Raw genomic sequence first — 24,554 nt, forward strand, 5'->3', positions numbered from 1 at the left:
GTGAACCCTTTGTATTTACTTTCATGGAGTCTTCTCTTTACTGTTGACTTAGAGACAGATACACCTACTTCACTGAGAGTGTTCTGGACTTCAGTTGATGTTGTGAACGGGTTCTTCTTCACCAAAGAAAGTATGCGGCGATCATCCACCACTGTTGTCATCCGTGGACGCCCAGGCCTTTTTGAGTTCCCAAGCTCACCAGTCAATTCCTTTTTTCTCAGAATGTACCCGACTGTGGATTTTGCTACTCCAAGCATGTCTGCTATCTCTCTGATGGATTTTTTTTTTTTTCAGCCTCAGGATGTTCTGCTTCACCTCAATTGAGAGTTCCTTAGACCGCATGTTGTCTGGTCACAGCAACAGCTTCCAAATGCAAAACCACACACCTGTAATCAACCCCAGACCTTTTAACTACTTCATTGATTACAGGTTAACGAGGGAGACGCCTTCAGAGTTAATTGCAGCCCTTAGAGTCCCTTGTCCAATTACTTTTGGTCCTTTGAAAAAGAGGAGGCTATGCATTACAGAGCTATGATTCCTAAACCCTTTCTCCGATTTGGATGTGAAAGCTCTCATATTGCAGCTGGGAGTGTGCACTTTCAGCCCATATTATATATATAATTGTATTTCTGAACATGTTTTTGTAAACAGCTAAAATAACAAAACTTGTGTCACTGTCCAAATATTTCTGGACCTAACTGTATGTATATATATATATATATATATATATATATATATATTCATTCATGGCCCTTCCTGGTATATGTCCTCCTCATGGTATACATGTCCTCATCCTGGGCCCCTCCTGGTATATATGTCCCCCTCCTGGTATATATTTTCCTCTCCTGGTATATATGCTCCAGCTTATGTCCTTACCGGTATATATAACCCAACCCTGGTTTATTTGTCCCCTGGCTGAGCCTCATTCTGGTATATACATCCCCCTCTTGGTATATATGTCCTAATCCTAGTAAATAGAGTATGTGTCCGTTCTGTCACCAACCCCCCCCCCAAAAAAAAACATGTTACTTAACCTTCTGAACCTTCTGGGCTCCCATGTTGTGCGGTGTCCTCCTGTGTGGCCAGCACACAGTGGCCTGCAGCTAACATTGGCGTCAGTAATATAGCAATGAATTACATCATGCGAGGCTCTCGGTCACTGGGACGCTGATGTCAGCTGCTAGCTGACATTAGCTACACAGTCAGCTACGCAGTTGGATGCACATCAAGCTGAAGCAAGTCCAAGTCTTGTTCATGACCCCTGCTACCAAGATCATTCTGCACCATTCCACAGTGTCCTACACAGTATTTACTGGCTATTTAATACAACTGACCCTGCGGAACATGGAATCAGTGATGAAAGTGAAAATAAATCATGCCCCAGTGTGGGTCTAAGTGAAAACATAAAATCAAAGTGAAAAGAAAAGTAAAAAAATCCAAAAAAGTGCACACAAATCAGGAAAACCCATTTTGACATTAAAAACACAGCTTATGTCTTCAAAAAAAAAATAAACAAAGAAACTTAGAAATAATTGGTTTAGCCGAGTCTGGAGCCACCCGACCTATAAAAATGTCACGTTACTTTTTCCATATCGCAAATATGGTAAAAAAAAATAAAAAGTGACACCAAAAATGGTATATTTTCATTATGCTGACACACAAAAAAAGTGAATAAAAAGCGATCAAAAAATCATATACAATAAAATATAGTAGAAATAAAAACAGCAATCCTTCCAGGAAAAAAAGAAGCCTCAATATGCCTCATTTACAAAAAAAGTTACAGCTGTCAGAATATGGTAATGCAGAAACAAAATATTTTTTAAAAAAAATATAGATGTTAGTGTGTGAAAGTAGAAAAGTATAAAAATTGATACACACTGCAAATAAGGTATCGCTCTAACCATACTGGCCCACAAAATAAATATGTCTTATCACTTTTACCGCACATTTAACAGAGCAAAAAAAAAAAAAAATGCTGGACTTTATTCATTCTTCATCTCAAGTATGTTCCTCAAAATTGGGACCTAAAAAAATCTCCAACTTGTCGCTCAAAAAATAAGCCCTTATACAGTCCTCTTCATCAAAAACTAAAATATTACAGCTCTCCGAATATTGTAACAGAAAAGCTATTTATTATTAAAAAAAAACCCCACATCTTTACTGTGTAATAGAAGCAGAATATAGAGAAATTAATTCTGCACGGTAAACAGTGCAAAAATAAAAAATAACTATTCTTTTACTACTGTTTCTTTACTCTACCTCCCAAAAATCGGAATAAGACTGATACTTATCCTGCGCTCTCTGCTGGGCACGTAAGTCGGGCTTTCCTTGTAAATCCCAAAAACTGCAATTCAGACAAAGCCTCCGTTGGAAACTCTTACTCATATGAGCCAGATGGCAACACTATAGACTCTGTCTGGTTTCTTTTCCAGCCTGGCAATGTTCCATCATTTTATGCCTGTTTTTAGCACACAAATATAGTTGACCACAGCTCTGTGCCTGCCTAAAAAGATAGACACCAGTGAAAGAGATACCAAACAGAATTCAAAATGTCTCCATATTCCTCATTAGAGTGAGTGATTTCAGTGATGGTTTCATCTGAATCATATTTTTGAGGGATTTACGTGGAAACCCCAACATAAGTGCTTAGTGCAGAACACAAGAATGTGATCCCAGACTTATACTGAAAGCGATCAAAAAAGGTTCTGTACCCCAAAATGTTACAAATAACCCCTAATTTATCCTGCACAAACCCAGCCCCCAGTCACGTACATCATCTGTAACTAAAAATATTGGGGGAGGGGGTGTGGGGGTCCCCAGTTGCTGGTAGGACAATACTCTGAAAAAGCGATATGGCTCTCAACCCCCATGTAAAATCTAGTGACACCTGCGCTTCCAAATCTTAATGCCTCCCTCTTTCAGAGCCCCACATACCTAAACTGTAGTAAGCAGCCATTTTTGGGGTATTTTTGTAGTTGGGAGAGTGCACTTAATGTTTTACAGGGTGCATGTCTCAAGAAGCACAAACTGGGCACAGTGTATAGGGACGCTCAATATATGGGGGCATAATGTATGGGCACTAATTTGGTATATTTGTAATTCTCCTGAAAAATAGTGTGGCGTAGATGCTACAAAATAATCACTGCAGCCATGGTCAAATTAGCTGAGAAGATCAATTTCTATAATGGGGTCACTTTTGGAGATTTTCTGCTGTTGTGGCACCTTAGGGGCTCGGCAAATGTCAATCGCATACTATTTGAGAAAAATCTGTACTCCAAAAACCAAATTGCATTCCTTCCTGCTCAGCCCTGTGGCCAAACAGTAGTTTATCATAATATATAGGGCGTCACCACATTCGGGAGAAATTGCGGAATAAATTGTTCAGCCCATTTTCCCCTTTTAACCCTTGGGTAACAATTTTGCAGATAATAATGTTTTTTTGTTCTTACCACTAAAATTTTATATTTCCACATCCCAATGTTATAAAATTCTGTGAGGCACCTGTGGGATCAAAATACTCACAATACCTCAGGGCTCGGCTAGTGGAGGCCACAAACTATTAAAGAGGAATCTGTGTTTAAAATTCCAAGTTGCGCTCCTTCCCACCTGATCCCCGTTCTGCACTGAAAGAGTAGTGTACAACCACGTATGGGTTTGCATAACAAATTACATTGCAAATTGTCCTATACATTTTCTTTCTCTTTTTACCCTTCATGTTAATTTAAATTTTGAGGATAAAGCAGAATTTTAGCAGAAAAACCCTATGATTTTCATTTTCATGGCCCGATACAATAACATTTTGTGTAATTTGTGGATTAAAGATACTCACCACACCAATAGATTAAATCATTTTAGGGTTTAATTTGCCAAATGGGGTTTCATATGGGTGTTTATATTTTTGGAACCTCAGGGTCTCCGCAAATGAAACACGTTGTCCAAATATTCATTATAAAAATCAAATAACATTCACTTTTTGAGCCCTGCCATGTGCCCAAACTTTAGTTTTTGACTATGTTTTATGGGGTTCATTTTTCTTTTAGTATCTAATGTGAAAATTAAATATTTTAGGCTAAAAACACATTTTGTAAAAGATGTAACCATCATTTTCATATCTGCATTTTGAAAAGATCTGTGAAGCACCTATGGATGTAAAATGCTCAACACACCCCTTTATAAATTTCTTGATGGGTCTAGTTTACAGAATGAGGTCAAATGTGGAAGTTTCTGATGTTGTGGTACCTTAGGGGCTCTGCAAATGCAACATGGGGCATGCAATCTATTTCAGCCAAATATGCTTTCCAAAATTCAACTAATGGTCCTTCAATTCTAGATCCTCCTCTTTGTCCAAACAGACTTGTGTTTAGTTTCCAAAATGTGGTCACTTGTGGGGAGTTTCTGCTGTTTAGCTCCTTCCTATCCGATCCCAGGTTTCTGGCCACATGTGGGGTATCAGTGCACTCAAAAGAAACTGGGGACATTTTTGGGGGTCATTTTGTCATGTTTTTCTTGTAAAAGTGAATAAATCGGAGCTAGACCAACATTTTTAGATAAAATGTATTTTTTTTCATTCCCCTTTGCATTAATTTCTGTGAAGCACCTGAAGGGTTAATAGACTTCTTGAATACATTTTTTAGTATCTTCAGAAGTACAGTTTTGGAACTTGATCACTTTTGGGTATTTTCTGTCACCTAGGTCCCTTAAAATAACTTCAAATGTGATGTGGTCCCTAAAAAAATGGTTTTGTAAATTTAGAAATTGCTGATACATTTTTAACCCTTTTAACTGCCTGACAAAAAAATTGGGTTTCAAAAATTGTGCTGGTGTAAAGTAGAAATGTGGGAAATGTTATTAACTATTTTGTGTGACATAACTCTCTGGTTTAAGGGCATAAAAGTTCGAAGTTTGAAAATTGAGAAATTTTCAAAATATTCTCCAAATTTTTGATTTTTTCACAAATAAATGACCAAAATATTGTACCAAATCTACCAGTATAGTGGAACCTCTGTTTACGAGTAACCCAGTTTGCGAGCATTTCTCTATACGATCAAAGCTTGCTGTAAATTTGTAACTCAGTTTACGAACAAGCTTTGCTGTATGAGCAAATACCGCACAAACTTAGTGTTCCGTACTTTAACCGCGTTCCCTCACCGGCCTCATGGTTCTTGTAGTTTGCCGGTACAAGATGTGTATCGGATAACCATCGCAACAATGGAGGAACTTCCGTTGTCAGCCGCTACTCAAAGGTAGCGCACTGGCCAATGAGAGGCAAGTGGCTCATGCCTTTGACGTCAGCGCTCTGGCAGCGGAAGCTCTGGGGCATCGGTCGCGAAGGTTACCCGATACACATCCTTTACCGGTGGACTACAAGAACCATGAGGTCGGCGATGGAACGGAAGGTAAGGTGAGCATAATATGTGTGTGTTTATGCATGTTTGTGTGTGTTTGTGCATCTGTGGAATGGCACAATAGGGGACCAGGATGGGACATTGAACAAGTTGTGGAACGAATTGTCTGAGCTTGCATTATTTCCTAAGGGAAATTTTGCTTTGCTAGACGAGTAACTTGGTTTACAAGCACACTCCCGGAACGGATTTTTCTCGTAAACCAAGGTTCCACTGTATAATGAAGTACAATATGTTTCAAAAAAGCAATCTCAGAATCACTGGGATCCGTTGAAGCATTCCAGCGTTATTACATCATAAAGTGACAATGGTCATATTTCTATGTTTGCTCGGGTAATTAAGGTAAAAATTGACTCCATCATTAAGGGGTTAAATTAAAGCAGGCATAACCATTGTGAAATATGTAGTGACTGACACCATGGTGACACAGACAGAAGAGGGCCTCTGTGCAAGGACAGTAAATCTTTACAGGATACTAGCTCATCATAATACACAATTATATCTGCCTTGCAGGAGGAAATGGAACCTCATACTTTTTGGGCCCCTTCTTTTGTTATTATTTGTTAATCTTTCATCATATAGCAGCATCATATTCCACAGCACTTTACAAAAACCCTTAATTGTCGTGGGACCTCGTGTGCATTACGTTGGACCTACAGGGGTGTTTTGGGGTTAATAAAGTGGAGAAAAAGGTTTTTTTTCAGGGTTTTATTTTTTTCCAAAAAAAGGATTTTTTCGGTGTTTGTGTTTATTTACTTTCACTTACAGATTAGTAATGGAGGGGTTCCATTACTAATTTAGGGCTTAGTGACAGCTGTGAGCTTCGATTTACCTCTTATTACCCCGATAGCCACCGCAACAGGGCAATCAGGAAGAGACGGGAAAAGTGCTTGGATTGTTACATCTAATAGATGCGACAATTCCGGGCAGCTGCAGGTTGCTTTTTTTAGGCTGAGGAACTCAAAAACCATGAGTTTCCCCAGCTGTTGGGCTCTTTATCATGGCTATGTATCAAAATTTTGGGGGGGGGGACTGCACGTCATTTTTTAAAATGATTTATTTATGTATATATATATATATATATATATATATATATATATATATATATATATATATTATACTTATATATATATATATATACGGGCATGGCCAAAACTGTTGTCACCCTTGACATTGATTCTGAAAAACAAATATTTCTCCCAGAAAATTATTGCAATTACACGTTTACGTTATACACATTTTTTTTAATATGTATTTGAACAACACAAAAAAATCTGAAAAAAACGCATATTGGAAATAATTTAACAAAGAATTCCGAATATAGGCTGAATAAAATTGTTGGCCACTCAGCAAGTTAATATTCTTTTTCTACACCCTTTAGAGTAAATAACTGCAATCAGTCACTTCTTAGAACTATCAACAAGCCTGTTACACCTCTGAACTGGATTTTTTGGACTACTCTTCATTATCAATTATCATTATCAATTTGTTCCAGATCTCTCATATTCAAAGGGTGAGTTCTCCTAACAGCAATTTTAAGACCTCTCTACAAGTGAGCAATAGGACTTACATCTGGACTCATTGTTGGCTACTTCAGAACCCTCCAGTGCTTTGATTCCATCAAATTCTAGGTGCTTCTTGAACTATGTTTTGGGGTCATGGTTCTCCTGGAAGACCCATGACCAAGGACGCAAACCAAGCTTCCTGACACTGGGCAGTATATTGTGACCCAAAAATCCTTTGTAATCTTTAGATTTCATGATGCTTTGCACAAAGTCAAGTCACCCAGTGCCAGAGACAGCAAAACAACCCCAAAACATATTTGAACGTCCACCATATTTTACTGTAGGTACTGTGTTATTTTTCTATAGACCTCATTTCATTTTTGGTAAACTGTAGTTATGTGCTTTACCAAAAAGCTCTATCTTGGTCTCATCTGTCCACAAGAGGCTTTCTTAGGCCCCCTTCACACGTCCGTGAAAAACACGCACGTGTGTTACGGGCCGTTTTTCGGGTCCGTGTCCCGTTTTTGTGTCCGTTTTTATGGTCCGTGTGGCACCTGTGTGAATTGCGTATGCTAGCCGTGTTTGTGTGCAGAACGTCCGTGTGTGCGTGTGGAATTAACGTGTATGTGTACGTGTAATGTCCGTGTGTAATGTCCGTGTGTGTGATGCACAATGTCGTTTATAAATGTCGGCTGACAGCAGACAGAGTTGCGCGATGAGAATGAACTCGGGTGAACTTCACCCGACTTCATCCTCATACCGCGGCTCTGTCTGTGTCGAGTACTGATTAGCGGTCACCTGTGAAGGATTCACCGGTGACCGCTAATCCCCCGAGTGACTGAAGTGTCCCCCCCTCTCTCATACTCACCGATCCCCGATCACCGGCGCTGCACGGCATTCACACTGCTGCGGCGGCTTTTACTATTTTGAAAAAGCCGGCCGCTCATTAAACAATCTCCTATTCCCTGCTTTCCCCGCCCACCGGCGCCTATGATTGGTTACAGTGAGACACGCCCCACGCTGAGTGACAGGTGTCACACTGCACCCAATCACAGCAGCCGGTGGGCGTGTCTATACTGTGCAGTAAAATAAATAAATAAATAATTAAAAAAAACGGCGTGCGGTTCCCCCCAATTTTAATGCCAGCCAGATAAAGCCATACGGCTGAAGGCTGGTATTCTCAGGATGGGGAGCTCCACGTTATGGGGAGCCCCCCACCCTAACAATATCAGTCAGCAGCCGCCCAGAATTGCCGCATACATTATATGCGACAGTTCTGGGGCTGTACCCGGCTCTTCCCGATTTGCCCTGGTGCTTTGGCAAATCGGGGTAATAAGGAGTTATTGGCAGCCCATAGCTGCCAATAAGTCCTAGATTAATCATGTCAGGCGTCTATGAGACACCCTCCATGATTAATCTGTAAATTACAGTAAATAAACACACACACACCAGAAAAAATCCTTTATTAGAAATAAAAACACACACACATTCCCTGGTTCACCACTTTAATCATCCCCGAAAAAGCCCTCCATGTCCGGCGTCATCCAGGATGCTCCAGCGTCGCATCCAGCGCTGCTGCATGGAGGTGACAGGAGCTGCAGAAGACACCGCCGCTCCGGTCACCTCCACGCAGCTAATGAAGACAGCCGTGCGATCAGCTGAGCTGTCACAGAGGTTACCCGCTGTCACTGGATCCAGCGACAGCGGGTAACCTCTGTGACAGCTCAGCTGATCGCACGGCTGTCTTCATTAGCTGCGTGGAGGTGACCGGAGCGGCGGTGTCTTCTGCAGCTCCTGTCACCTCCATGCAGCAGCGCTGGATGCGACGCTGGAGCATCCTGGATGACGCCGGACATGGAGGGCTTTTTCGGGGATGATTAAAGTGGTGAACCAGGGAATGTGTGTGTGTTTTTATTTCTAATAAAGGATTTTTTCTGGTGTGTGTGTGTTTATTTACTGTAATTTACAGATTAATCATGGAGGGTGTCTCATAGACGCCTGACATGATTAATCTAGGACTTATTGGCAGCTATGGGCTGCCAATAACTCCTTATTACCCCGATTTGCCAAAGCACCAGGGCAAATCGGGAAGAGCCGGGTACAGCCCCAGAACTGTCGCATATAATGTATGCGGCAATTCTGGGCGGCTGCTGACTGATATTGTAAGGGTGGGGGGCTCCCCATAACGTGGAGCTCCCCATCCTGAGAATACCAGCCTTCAGCCGTATGGCTTTATCTGGCTGGCATTAAAATTGGGGGGGACCGCACGCCGTTTTTTTTTAATTATTTATTTATTTATTTTACTGCACAGTATAGACACGCCCACCGGCTGCTGTGATTGGGTGCAGTGTGACACCTGTCACTCAGCGTGGGGCGTGTCTCACTGTAACCAATCATAGGCGCCGGTGGGCGGGGAAAGCAGGGAATAGGAGATTGTTTAATGGGCGGCCGGCTTTTTCAAAATAGTAAAAGCCGCCGCAGCAGTGTGAATGCCGTGCAGCGCTGCGCCGGAGATCGGGGAACGGTAAGTATGAGAGAGGGGTTTAAACTGACCGACAGACTGTGAGAGAGGGACAGACAGACAGAGAGACCGACAGAGAGACTGACCGACGGACTCAGGGAGATTGACCGACATACACAGAAATAGAAAGAATAGCCGACATCACTAGAAATAAAAACACCAAACGGACACGGACTATAGGTAGATGCATACGTGTTTACTAACGTGTGTGCACATACCCATAGACTTTCATTGTGTCCACGTGTGCGTGCTCCGTGCAGATAACGGACATGCATCCGTGCCAAACGCAAACACATACGGATCACGGACACGCACACACGGACATAATGAAATAACGGACGTGTGACCACAATCATAGATTAACATTGGTGCACGTTTGGCCGTGTCTCCGGTATATACGGAAACGGACCAAACACGCACGTGTATCACGGACGTGTGAAGGGGGCCTTAGAAGGATTTTGGCTACTCACATACATTTTGAAAAAATGCAGTCTAGCTTTTTTTGTCTCCGTATCATCAATGGGGTCCTCTTGGGTCTCCAGACATAGAGATACATTTAGTTAAAATTTGGACAGATAGTATACACTGACACTGATGTACACACTGCCTGCAGGATAACTTGAATTTCTTTGGAACTTGATTGGGATTGCGTTTGCTCCATCCAAACTATCCTGTGTTGCAACCTTTCAGTAATTTTTCTCTGCCATCCAAGTCCAGGGAGATTAGCTCCAGTACTTTTGGTTGCAAACTTTTTGATTAATCTGTGTACAGAGGGCAAAGAAACATCAAACTCTCTGGAGATAGTCTTGTAACTTTGAGATCATTGACATTTTTCAATAATTTTCCTCAGTCCTCTTGTCCTCTTTTTGTTATCCATGCTTAGTGTGGCACACACAGACAAACAATGTCAAAAATTAGTCATTTTCTGTGCTTTTTTCTGGTTTCAGGTGTGATTTTCAAATTTTCAACAATGTTTACCCACAATTTTGTAGCAGTGCCACTACCAACTAGCGATTGGCAAGCATGGTCAGCACTGCTCATTACTCGATTAAAGCATTATGGTGCTTGATCGAGTAATGAGCAATGCCGTGTATCATGTGATGCTTGAGTCCTGCCTTAACAGTAAAAGCAGCTTCTTTCACTGATTAGAGCCATCCACTGAAGCTGGGGATTTCCCAGCTAAGTGCAGGGACTCCTCTCCCAGCTGGACTCCTGGTGGTGAAGAGCCAAAGACCTCTCTAAGTCCAATTTCTCTCTCTCTGTTTCTCTATCTTTCTCTGACTTTGTTTCTCTCTCACTATCTATCTCTATGTCTATCTCTTACATTTCACTGTCTCTGCTCTGCTTTATTTGACTGTCACATTCAGATGTATAAGTGTTGAGTCTGTTGAAGATGATGTTGAAGCTGATATCTTATTTGTTGAGTTTCTTATTTAGGGCGGAAGTTGATTTTTTATTCAGCAGTTTCTTATTAGACATTTATTAATTTTCTATTTATTTTTACAGGTTTAACAACAAAAATAAAAAATCACAACAATAAAATACAATACAGTGAGGTGCCCTAATTTGAATACACTTAAAAGAAACTTGTCACATCCTTTTTCGATATTAAACTGCTCCCAATGTCGTGTTAGTGATGCAATGTGCATCACTAACGTGTGTTTTTTTTCAAACAAAAGTTCCTTGTATTTATCATAAAAAAACACTTTACATACAGTACATTACATACCTTTTGTTTCAGTTAAAGGGGTTATGCACCCTCCTCTGATTGTGATTGATTGCCATGACTGCCATAGGGGTGGCGCTTGCCTTTTGTTCAGTCATGGTTAGTCAGGCTCCATCTTCAAATATATTCAAATATGCATGCACCCTGCTTTGTGATTGATTGCCGTTAGAGGCCTGACGTCACGGCAATCTCCTCTTAACTCTGGTGCTTGTGCAATTCCCCTAAGCTTCCCAGACATGTGCTCTGTGTATTCCACTTCTTTCTTCTCTTTACAGCAGCTGCACCAGTCTGATAATCCGGCATTGAGTTCGATGACTTCACCTGAGGTCACAGCTGGCTGTTCCCACAGTTCCCCAGCTGTCACCTCAAGTGAACTGACCTGAGGGAAATTCATTGAAATTAGTGACCTCACCTCAGGTGAAGTCATTGAACTCCATGCCGGATTACAGGATTAGGCTATGTGCACATGTTGAGTATTTGGTTGCAGACATTTTTGCACTAAATCTGCATCTCCTGGCAAAAGCACACCAAACCTACATGCGTTTTGTTAGCGGTTTCGGTGCATTTCTCTGCCCAGAAATACAGATTTGGTGCAGAAATGTCTGCAAACAAATACACAATTTGTGCACATAGTCTAATCTGGTAATCCTGCATTTACGTCAATGACTGAGGTGAAGTCACTGAGTTCAATTAGATCAAATCAGGTCAGTTAACCTGAGGTCACAGGTGGAGTACCATTAGAACCTCCAGGTGTAACCTCAAGAAACCTCACTGATGATACTGCTTTCACAGCTGTAGCTCCGTCAGTGTGTCCCAGATGCCATAGTGCTCAGTCATGTTTTCAAACATTACCGCGCACTGCAACCTTAAATGTAGTAGAGCTGGGATCGTCATGGGATGTCATGGTGTGGATTTCATTGGACCTGCAGGGGTGTTTAGGGGTTAATGAATTTGATTAAGAGTGTTTTTTTATTTTGTTTATAAATAAAGGATTTTCCTCTGTGCTTTCTGTCTGCTTCTTTTTACTTACAAGGCTAGTAATGGGGGTTCACAGACTCCTTTCCATTGCTAACCTTGGGTTTGATGACAGCTGTGATTTTTTTACAAATCACAGCTGTCATTAACCCCTTATATTACCCAATTGCACCGACACCAGGGCAATTGGGATGAGTCAGGTAAAAAGCTGGAATTGGCGAATCAAATAGTGGGGCAGCTGCAGGTTGCTATTTTTAGGCTGGGGAGGGCCCAATGACCATAGGCTTTCACAGCCTGAGAATACCAGCCCCCGGTTGTCTGCTTTATCACGGCTAAGTATCAAAATGGGGGACCTTACCTCCTTTTTTTAAATTATTTATTTAAACGGAATCTGTCACAAGGTTTTTGCTAGCCTATCTGATAACAGCATAATGTAGAGACAGAGATCCTGATTCCAGCAATGTGTCACTTACTAACCTATTTGATTTCCTTTTGATAAAATCAATGTTTTCTCTGCTACAGATCTAGCAGTAGCTCATGAATATACTGGACCACCTGACAGCATGCCAAGTAGTCCTCTATTGATGATCTAAGGCTGATTAAAGAGTGATTTTATCAAAACTACACTAAGCAGCCCAGTAATGAAACACTGATGGAATCAGGATCTCTGCGTTTTACTCCTCTCAGATTAGGTTCTAAAAACCTGGTGACATATCCCTTTAAATATTAAAAAAGCCACATGGGGTCAAATGTATCTTGATACACAGCCAAGAAAATGCACACAGCTGGGAGCTGCAGCCTCCAGCTGTCTGCTTTCTTTGTGTTGGGTATCAAAATAAGGGTGACAATGAGCCATTTTTTCAAATTATATATTTTTACACTACACTCCGGGGACCCAGACAGCTAGTGTGAGATCAACCAATCACAGAAGCCTGCATGTCACCAGTCTGACTGCAACCATATCAGAAACGCTGTCACAGAGGGTGGGTGGGGGAAGCAGTGTATGAGATCTAATGAGTGGACCCAGAAGCAGTGTGACAGCTGTGCGGAGACTTTGTAAATACAATTGTCTTGCTTTAATCTCCGTTATGCCTTTCTTTCTTTTTTTCTTATCCAGGTGGCCGATCCCGAACAGTCACATGAACTTTGCTGAGAAGTCTGTGTTCTGGCTCCGTGCAAAGACACTATAGGGGGCTTTACACACGGCGACATCACTAACGATATATCGTCGGGGTTACGGTCTTTGTGACGCACATCCGGCGTCGTTAGTGACGTCGCAGCGTGTGACAGGCTGCAGCGACCTAAAACTATCGCAAAAAAGACAAAAATCATTTGTTTTGGAGAGGTCATTTAATTACAAAAAATTGTTGTCAGGTAAGTAGCAATGTTGTTCCTCGTTCCTGCGGCACCACACATCGCTATGTGTGACACCGCAGGAGCGACGAACATCTCCTTACCTCCGTTCTGCCGGCAATGAGGAAGGAAGAAGGTGGGCGGGATGTTCGGCCCGCTCATCTCTGCCCCTCCGCTTCTATTGGCCGGCCGCTTAGTGACACCGCAGTGACGTCGCTATGTCGCCGAACGCACCTCCCCCTTGAAGGAGGGACTGTTCGGCGGTCACAGCGACGTTGCTGACAAGGTATGTGCATGTGACACTGCTGTAGCGATAGTGTTCGCTACGGCAGCGATCACCACATATCGAGCGAACGACGGGGGCGGGTGCTATCGCGCACGACATTGCTAGCTATATCGTTGCTAATCCCTGCCTAACTGTCTCTGTATCTAGTAGCATATGTCAAGGGATCTTTAGAAAAAGTATTTCTAAAGATCCCACATGATGTACTAATGAGGCCAGCGACTAGTCGCAAGGACATTTGTTACCTTAGTTATTTGGTTCCCTTAGCATGTAAGCACGCCCATGTGGGCAAGCTAACATGCTAATTAATGCGCAGCATCAGAGGTATGGTCGCGCTCCCCTCTCTGCTGCCATCGCATCCGACACTGGACTTCGGCTCAGTGTGCATGATCCCTGACCTTCTGTCATGCGCACCAAATTAGTTTGAAGCAAGCACGCGTACACCTGGCATATCATAATGTGCATGACCGAAAGTCCGAGATCATGCTCACTGAGCCAAAATCCAGTAGTTAAACGCAATGGCAGCAGAGAGGTGAGTGAGATCATCTTCTGACGCTGCACATTCATTAGCATGTTAGCATATGCACAAGGGCGTGCTTACATGCTATGGGGGCCGACTAGCCAAGGGAACTGATGCCCTTGCAACTAGTCGCTGGCCTCATTAGCATATTATATTGGATCTTTAGAAATACCTTTTCTAAAGATCCCTTTATCTATGTTATTATAGGCTGGGACAGTTAGGCAGGGATAAGCAATATGCACCTAGAATTGCTTGTGGTTCTGGCTGCATACAGAACCTGACAGGTTCCCTTTAACAGTTCCTGCACAGTTCTCTATCAACAGTGTAGGGAGGAAAGAGGTAGCCAAATAATCAGTCCTACACCCCTCCTCAGGGTATCCCTATGCGAAACGCGCACCGGGGCCTGGCATCGTGTCCTTTCGTCTTCCACTAATCAGGACAATTATGGGTGAGTGCCATGGTGTGGTTTGTTGAGCACCATCCATTTTTGTTTACTTTCTTCTTGTGCACTGGGTACTATATTGGTGAATTGGAGCTTGTTATTGTAGTCTCTCTATGCCTGTATGGACTGAGTTATATGGATCCTAAGATATGTTAACTCGGGCCCTTAGCTGACATATTGCTTATTAAGTGCATAGTTTCAACACATTTACATAGTGGTGATAACTGTAATTGTTGAATTTTTATTAGGGAATTGTGTGTCTGTTTGTGATTCTGTGAAAAGGGAAAAAAAAAAAAAAAAAAAGTTAGTCTTGTGATTTAATTAGTAGGATTAGTCACACCTGTTTCTAGAAGCTTCTAGCAGCTTCTGATAGTCATTGTACATCTATATAAACCACCCAGTGCAAGCGAGGTGCTGAGCGAGCGAGGTGCTGAACTGAAGTACAGTGCTGAATTTAAGATAAGTGCATAGTTTCAACACAATTACATGGTGGTGATAACTGTAATTGTTGAATTTCATTAGGGAATTGTGTGTCTGTTTGTGATTCTGTGAAAAGGGAAAAAAAAAAAAGTTAGTCTTGTGATTTAATCAGTAGGATTAGTCACACCTGTTTCTAGAAGCTTCTAGCAGCTTCTGATAGTCATTGTACATCTATATAAACCACCCAGTGCAAGCGAGGTGCTGAGCAAGCGAGGTGCTGAACTGAAGTAAAGTGCTGCATTTAAGATAAGTGCATAGTTTAAACACAATTACATAGTTTGACACAAGAACATAGTTTGAATTTATCCTTATACGTTTCCCATTGGGTTTTTTTCGTTTTTTTCTCTTTGTTTTTCTACTTTACTGTTTATCCCCATTTGATAGGTGCTCCATGGACAATGCTACCAGGTGTGTATCTTGTCAGATGTATGCATGCCTTGAGCAGCCGTTTCGAGGGTGACTATGTCTGCACTCGATGCAAGCATGTTGCGTATTTGGAAGCCAAGGTAACTGATCTAAATAAGCAGCTTGCAACACTAAGGGGCATTGCAAACCTGGAGAGGAGTTTAGAGCTCACTGAGCTTTCTCTGGCTGGGGCCAGTGATATGGAGGAGGGTGGAAGTGGGGAAGATCAGGACCCAGAGGTAGGTAGCTGGGTAACAGTTAGAAGAAGAGGTAGGGGGAAAAGTGTCAGGGAGCCTAGTCCTGACCTGGCACAACCTAGTAAATATGCCTGTTTGGCTGATATTAGGAATGAAGGGCCTGGACTAGGGTCACTACAGCAGGATGTTGCTCCTAGCAATCAGGAAAACAACTGCTGTAAGAAGGAGGGAAATAGGAGTGCAGCAAAGCCCAGACAGATGTTGGTGGTAGGGGACTCTATAATTAGGCGGACAGACAGGGTCATCTGTCGCCGAGACCGTGAATGCCGAACAGTGTGTTGTCTGCCGGGTGCTCGGGTTCGGCATATTGTGGATCGGATAGACAGATTGCTGGGTGGGGCTGGGGAAAACCCAGCGGTCCTGGTGCACATTGGTACTAATGACAAAGTTAGAGGCACATGGAAGGTCCTTAAAAATGATTACAGGGAACTAGGAGAGAAGCTGAAGTCCAGGACCTCCAAGGTGGTGTTTTCAGAAATACTACCGGTGCCACGAGCGTCACTAGAAAGACAGCGGGAGCTTAGGGAGATAAATATGTGGCTTAGAAATTGGTGCAGGAAGGAAGGGTTCGGGTTCATGGAGAACTGGGCCGACTTCTCAGTCGGCTACAGGCTCTACGGTAGGCACGGGCTGCACCTCAATGGGGAAGGTGCAGCTGTGCTGGGGGAGAAAATGGTCAGACGGATGGAGGAGCTTTTAAACTAGGATTGGGGGGAGGGAGGGTAGTGGAGCAAATAAGGGGATAGATAGAGCAGATAGAGACAGGGAGACGGTAGGGGTCAATGAAGGATTAGGGGGGATGGGACATACAAGGAACGTAGGGAGGCTAGGAGTAATAAATGTGTTAATAGGATTAAATGTCTACTGGCAAATGCAAGAAGTCTTGCAAACAAAATGAATGAATTGGAGACTCTTATGTCAACCATGGATTATGATGTGGTGGGCATTACGGAAACCTGGCTGGATGAAAGCCATGACTGGGTGACAAACATACAGGGTTATAGTACGTTTAGGAAGGACAGGAAAGGCCAAAAAGGGGGTGGGGTGTGTATATGTATTACATCTAACCTAAAACCTGTGTTGTATGATGACATTGAGGGGAACAGCAACAATGTAGAGTCAGTATGGGTAAATGTACATGGGGAGGGGAATAATGGAAAAATGCTAATTGGAGTTTGCTATAAGCCTCCTAACATACCTGAACAAATAGAGGGTGAAATGCTGGAACAAATTGAAAAGGCAGCTAATAATAATAATCGGGTTCTTATTATGGGGGATTTCAACTATCCAGACATTCAGTGGGACATAGAATCTTCTGGTTCTGCTAAAAGCTGTAAGTTCTTATCTACCATTCAAGACCATTTCCTCTCTCAGATGGTAGGTGAACCGACCAGGGGAGATAATTTGCTAGATCTGGTCCTGTCAAATAGACCGGATACAATTTCAGATCTACAGGTCCGGGAGCACTTGGGCACCAGCGATCATAATATGGTAAGCTTCAACATAATATTCAATAGAACATTTCAAAGGGGGAATGCTAAAACCTGGAATTTTAGGAAAGCTGATTTCAACAAATTAAGGGAAGAGCTTAAATGTGTAGATTGGGACAAAGTCATGGTAACTGGGGATACCAAACATAAATGGGGTAAGTTTAAGGATATACTACTAGAATCCTGTAAAAAACGTATACCCTCTGGTAATAAAATGTCCAGGAATAAAAAGAAACCACTATGGATAAATAAGACTGTACAAAGTATAATAAAACAAAAACAAAGGGCATTTAAAATCTTAAAGGCTGAGAATACAGAAATAGCATTGCAGGAGTATAAAGATATCTATCAATAGGAAATGTAAAAAAGAAATCAAACAAGCAAAATTAGCTACTGAAACAAAAATCGCCAATGACATTAAAATAAATCCCAAAATCTTTTATAAATACATTAATGCCAAAAGGAAAACAAAGGATAGTATCGGCCCCTTAAAATATAATAACAAGTTAGTTATAGAGGACAAACAAAAGACTGAGATATTAAATAGGCATTTCTCATCTGTATTCACCAAGGAACTGACTGTACCAGGGATCATTCAACAAGTGAAAAATCAAAGTCCACCACCCGATATAATTAATTTAACACAAGATGAAGTACGCCTACGTCTGAGTAAATTAAACATTGACAAATCCCCAGGGCCAGATGACATTCATCCACGAATATTGAGGGAATTGAGCTCCGTAATCGACAGACCGCTGTATCTCATCTTTTTAGACTCACTTGTAACAGGGTTGGTGCCTCAGGATTGGAGGATTGCTGATGTGGTACCGATATTTAAGAAAGGTAAGAGGGTAGATCCAGGCAACTACCGTCCAGTAAGCCTGACATCAGTAGTATGCAAAGTTTTTGAGGGCATTTTAAGGGATGACATGCAAAAATATATTGCAGGAAATAATATGATAACTGACAAACAGCATGGATTCATGAAAGATAAGTCGTGTCTAACCAACCTGTTGGGGTTCTATGAGGGGGTAAGTTCAAACCTGGATATTGGTAATGCAGCTGATGTGATTTATTTGGACTTTGCAAAGGCATTTGATATTGTACCATATAATAGCCTTATACTAAAGCTCCAGAAGCAAGGACTAGGGGACACAATATGCAACTGGGTAAGGAATTGGCTAAAAGATAGGAAACAAAGAGTAGTCATAAATGGTACATTCTCTAAATGGGCTATAGTCAGCAGTGGGGTGCCGCAGGGATCTGTGCTTGGACCGATTCTTTTTACTCTCTTTATTAATGACCTTGTGGATGGGATTGATAGTACAGTATCAGTCTTTGCCGATGACACCAAACTATGTAGGATATTAAAAACTGACCTGGATAGTACAATATTACAAAAAGATCTGGATAAGATGTCAGAATGGGCAGATACTTGGCAAATGAGATTTAATGTTGATAAATGTAAAGTAATGCACCTAGGACGGAGTAATCCTATAGCTGCGTATACATTAAATGGAAGTAAACTCGGGACTACAGAACAGGAGAAGGACTTGGGTATTCTCATTACAAATAAGCTGAGCAGCAGCACTCAATGTCAAGCAGCAGCTGCTAAAGCAAACAAGATTTTAGGGTGTATAAAAAGAGAGATTAGATCCCGTGATCCCAACGTATTGTTACCCCTCTATAAATCACTTGTAAGGCCACATCTGGAATACGGGATCCAGTTTTGGGCTCCACATTTTAAAAAGGACATTCAGATGTTAGAGTCAGTTCAAAGGCGGGCAACTAGACTATTACAAGGAATGGAAGGCCTCCCATATGATGACAGGTTGAAAAAGTTAGATATGTTTAGCTTAGAAAAAAGACGTCTCAGAGGAGATCTCATTTATATGTATAAATACATGTGTGGTCAATATAAAGGACTGGCACATGACTTATTTCTTCCAAAGACAGTACTAAGGACCAGGGGGCACTCACTGCGAGTGGAAGAAAAGCGATTCCGACACCTAAATAGGAAAGGGTTCTTTACAGTTAGAGCGGTCAGACTGTGGAATACACTACCATAAGAGGTAGTAATGGCAGATACTATAACAGCTTTTAAAAAAGGGCTGGATGATTTCCTCAGTACACAAAACATTGTTGGTTATAAATGACTTAGTGACTAAATGTAGAACTGGTGGAGGAAGGTTGAACTAGATGGACCTAGGTCTTTTTTCAACCTAAGTAACTATGTAACTATGTAACCACATGAGTACCTGTTTTCAATTTATTACATATGGATTATGGTGTCACATTGGCCCTGGTATTACTATGCTTATGGCCCCATTCACACGCACATGTCTCCGTTACATGCTAGGTCCATGCCCGCATGTACTGGAGACACGAGCACACGTAAACCCATTAAAATCAATGGGTTTATGTACACGCACATGTGCAGCCATTGGCCCATGCCTCCGTGTGGAGCACACGTGAGCCTGTGTGCTCCACACGGATGCACGTCCACGTTTCTCCGGCAGCATGGGCCCGCACATGTACCACACGGATGTAGTGTGGATGCGGGCCCACGTGACACGAGCCGGAGAAACACACATGTCATTTAAAAAATAAAAAAAACACATACTCACCTCCACGAGCCCTGCAGTCTCTGCCGCGGCTGACACATGCATCCGTCCCCCAGTGAATTTGAACAACGCATCTTCTTCACTGGGGGCCAGAAGCAGCATCAGCGGGGCGTGGCCTGTGCTGGACACTGTCAGTCAGCACCACAGACAGCTCCGGAAGAATCAGGTAAGGCAGGGCTTTCCGTTCTCCGTGTGTTATTACGTATAACACACGGAGAACACACGTAGTGCCATAAACACGGCACACAGAGGGGAAAACGCACCTTTGACACGTCCGTGAAACACGTGCGTGATTTTCACGGACGTGTGAAGGGGGCCTATGGGTTAGATGAGGTTGATGTTGACTGTCCGCATTGCACTGTAGCTCCTCTGACCTTTTATTTTTATTGTTGTTTATTTAAATCTTTCTAAAATAAAGTTTGTATTTTTATAAAGAAATATTCTTTGAACTTTGAATTCTTTGGACCTATCACTCCAATTTCCTCTATAGGATATATAGAGATGGGAAGCTATCTGTAAGTGAGGACAAGAATAATGGGAGCAGTCTGTGAGAAGAGATTTGGATTAGGAAGTCATCTCTATAACAGAGGGGGTGAAAAAATAATGGAGCATAGGAAGTAGTTTGTAAGAGAGGGGCCACAGGACGCAGTCTGCCTGACAGGTGCATGTGAAATATTATGTGAGCGATTGCACAAGCTATGCATCAGATACCCTTTTTTCTAATTTAGACCACCAGAGACACTGAATAAACTCCTTAATTTTAAGCTTTGATCAGGCTATTTCCACATGAACCTCTGAGGGCTGATTTGCAAGTGAAATAATATATTTTTCATCACACGCTACAATTTTACTACCACTGTCCTTCCTTATTGTATGAATGATTTAGCTGTGACTTCTGACTACAAGGGTCTTCACAGGCATCATTGTTAGAAGTTTTATGTAAATTGCACTTCTGTAAACAAAATAGTATTTTAGAAGGACTGTCAGCATTAAACCATACTGTGTATTACATTAGCTACAGTATACGTTCTCCCATTGAGTCACTTCTGTTTACTAAAATTACTTCAAGTAATTGGCCTTAAACTTTCTAGACCTGCTCCTATTTACATCAGTCATCAACTATGAACTTTACTTTTCATAAAGAAGCCGGTTTCATTTTTCTCGGCTACATGGCATCAGTTTGCCAGACGCTGTTTACCAGTGGGAACTCTAACGTACAAGAATAGCATGCAATTTCAATCAGAGAGACTATTCCTAGCCCTCGATTGCTGCAAAGAATAGTCACTTCCATCCAATCAACATGTAAATTAATTCAATAAACATTACTAACTTTTTCCCAGGGGTTCCATGGTCACATTGCCTCTCTAAAAAAAGAACAATCACCCAAAAATGTCATCTGTATATGCCTTTAATAATGTAATAATGAAATACTTTGGTTTTATACTATAAACCACTTATTAGGTATTCCATTTTTATAATAATAATGTATGTATAATAGTAAACAGGCTGGCAATCATTTTTGTTTTTATGCAGGACCTATTTTGCATATATTGAAAATGACTTGCTCTTTAGCCTACTATTGTAAGTCAATTCACTACTTTATAGGAACTAGTCGATGGTCGCAGTCGGAGTTGGATATAGCCCATACTGCCAGGGGATATAGATTATGTTACGGTTGCTGCGAGCACTGGAGACTAAGTCCAGATTTCTTGCTACTGCACATGTGCGAGCGCTGGAGACTAAGTCCAGATTTCTTGCTACTGCACATGTGCGAGCGCCGGAGACTAAGTCCAATCTTGGAGCCATTGCACATGTGTGGGTGACATCATCGCTGACACGAGGTCACATGTCTCTGACACCTTCTATGCCGATTGGTCGCTGGTCATGTGCTTGTGACGTCTTGCTCGGTGATAGGCCAGCATGACGTCACTCCTGTCGTTCTGGCAGCGGATTGGCTATGGTGTCCTCCATCTTGGATGAGGCACAGAGTCTATATAAGACCCTGACACACGCCGCATGGTGCTCAGTCCTCTTGGTTCATGCATATGAGTAGACGCTCTGTGCGCGTTCCTCTAGGCATTCCTCTGTCTATGCTAGGTGAGCGCTACCGGCAGGGTAGCGTTCTTATACCTTACAGCTTCGGCTGCTGTCCGTATCCTTACCTCTTAGGGGAGCGGACATAGGCAGGTGCCTGAGGCACATGGTCTGGCTGGGCCTTGTGATTCTACTCGTAGGTGGACGTTGCCGCTAGGGTAACGTTCCTTATACTGCGTCTGGCAGTTGTTCGTATCCTCGCACACTAGGGGAGCGAACAGAGGTAGGAGCTTTGTGCGGCTTACGCTGCTGTTCGTCTCTTTTGCACCACTAGAAGAGCGGACCTAGGCAGGTGCCATATCTAGTGGTTCGTGTCCTCGCACACTAGTGGAGCGAACGCAGGTAGGAGCTTTGTGCGGCTTACGCTGCTGTTCGTCTCTTTTGCACCACTAGAAGAGCGGACCTAGGTAGGTGCCATTTCGCACACATTGCCTTTGTCTCTGTGATTATTAACAGAGATCATTCCACACACCCTCCAAGTAAGGGAGGAATTGCTTTACTTACTTATTATATCCTTCTGTGAGTTAACAGAGGTATTGCACTCTGCCATAGTCTGCAGCAAAGTCTTTGCACGGTGGACCCTGACTGTCTGATACTCCTTTCAGTTATTATCAGACAGCCCCCCGTAACAGATTATGTGTAAATCCAGAGACTAGGTACAGCATAACAGTCCATTTTAAGTCCAATGGATGAAATATTATGCTACATATCAGAATTTCAAATAAAGCAATCAAAGGATTGGACAGAGGCCTATATCAGGCTTCACAATACCCTGTACCAGTCCACTACCAACCTGATGAATTCTGTCTACAATGTGTCAGGGATTGTGTGCATCAGATGGCTAGGGAAGCTAGAGTAAGCTATGGCAATCCTAATCCTGGGGTCTCTGTGCTCACCCTCACACCCGGAGGTACCCTTAATGGTAGGCGATCTGGGCCCTCGAACTGGCCCTGACTCCTGTCTTGACCCTGATGACAAGTCCCCACCACAACCACCACCCAAGGGACTGACGAAGACAGAGATCCCCAAAACTCTTACAACAATGAAGTATAGACAGGGATTAAATAGAAACATACATACCTAAAACCCACACCAGGGAACAACTAAGGATATATGGGTAAGGGATAATAAGGGAAAGGAGGTTGTACAAAAACAAAACAACTTGCAACAAATCGTAGCAGACAGCAAAACCAGCAACAACCACATCCTCTGTGCTCCCAGGCTAGTTCCTGACTAAATAGAATAACTTGCACCAAGTCCAGGAAGCAGAGGGCTTAAATCCTGGCTGGAAGTTAATTAACTGCTGCCAGCTGAGCAAGTCTGTTGCTGCACCAGAAAAGGAGTTAACTCTTAATGTGCCCAAATGAAAAACTATGTTTACAGTGCATGGTCAGATAGTAAGCTAAAAGCTAACCCTGAGCCTTTCCCTATCCAGGTCACACAATATCACTACCATTATGTGAAATTAAACTCTGTCATGTTGAATAAAATTATACGCATTGACATGAATTGTATTAAACGTAACAGTCAAACATACATTTTCTACACCTATAGCGTTGACAATATTTGACAAGGTATAACTCTGCTAGGAAGGTGCTTACGTCACCAGAAACAACTGAATAATGAGTAAAATAAAAAAATTTGGTAATCAGAAAGTGAATGGGGTAGGGGTCCGTTTTACATGCAGTAGACTAGGGTGACACAATATCAGTGACATGTCATGCAGTAATGCAATTGTTAATACCTTCTCCAAGCCATCTTCCTTGAGACTTATGATATCAAGATCAAAATCAGTTCGTAGCCCACTGGTTTTGTTGAACACAATTCGTCCGGTCAGCCCTTCCCACTGGGCCTGTAGATAAAAGTAGGACATTTATGACAATTAACAAGACTTATAAATCATCACTCGATGTTCTAGCACAATGCTAAATTGTAATTACTCTGCACATGGTCTTCTTTCTTACACAGGTCCCTAAAGGCGCTGGTTAATTAATAATAATCCCATCATTGCTTAATCCATAAAACAAGGTATACATTTCCATAAAGCTTTTTATAAGCTACCATATAGTCCTTGCTATTCTCATTGTCAACCAGAATTGTCTTAAATTTACAGTCAAGAAGCTATACATATTTGTTCCTTGAGTGACTGAAAAATAGTGCTATTACAATTATGGTAGCTGAAATCAAAGATGTTAACATTTCCAATATCATACTGTACTTTCAATTAACAATGAATCACCCTAGTTTTCCATGTCCTTTAGGGGTTTGTTGCACCTGTGCACATAAATGCACTATGGCTTCATTTATGATGTGATAAATTAATGTTAAGAGCATGTATTCGTCCTAAATCAAACTATTGAAATATAATCATTGAAGCGTCCTTTTTGCACACTTTTAGGGGGAGTTAGTTGATATAGCACTAGTATATATTTGAAGCTTTGATATGTCTCTTCATTTTTCAGTAGCAGTTATCCAGC

General features: G+C 42.1%; 1 protein-coding gene across 1 annotated transcript in view; it reads right to left on the reverse strand.

The window, feature by feature from the left end:
• Window positions 1–24,554, reverse strand: part of GRIK3 (glutamate ionotropic receptor kainate type subunit 3) — a 1,015,705-nt gene that overhangs the window by 288,486 nt on the left and 702,665 nt on the right. Inside the window, exon 8 of the mRNA XM_075336050.1 lies at window positions 23,822–23,929. Coding sequence (XP_075192165.1) covers window positions 23,822–23,929 — 108 coding nt within the window. The remainder of the gene's footprint in view (window positions 1–23,821; window positions 23,930–24,554) is intronic.

The sequence above is a fragment of the Anomaloglossus baeobatrachus genome, chromosome 2 (genome assembly GCF_048569485.1).
Source record: "Anomaloglossus baeobatrachus isolate aAnoBae1 chromosome 2, aAnoBae1.hap1, whole genome shotgun sequence".
In the NCBI taxonomy this organism is placed as follows: domain Eukaryota; kingdom Metazoa; phylum Chordata; class Amphibia; order Anura; family Aromobatidae; genus Anomaloglossus; species Anomaloglossus baeobatrachus.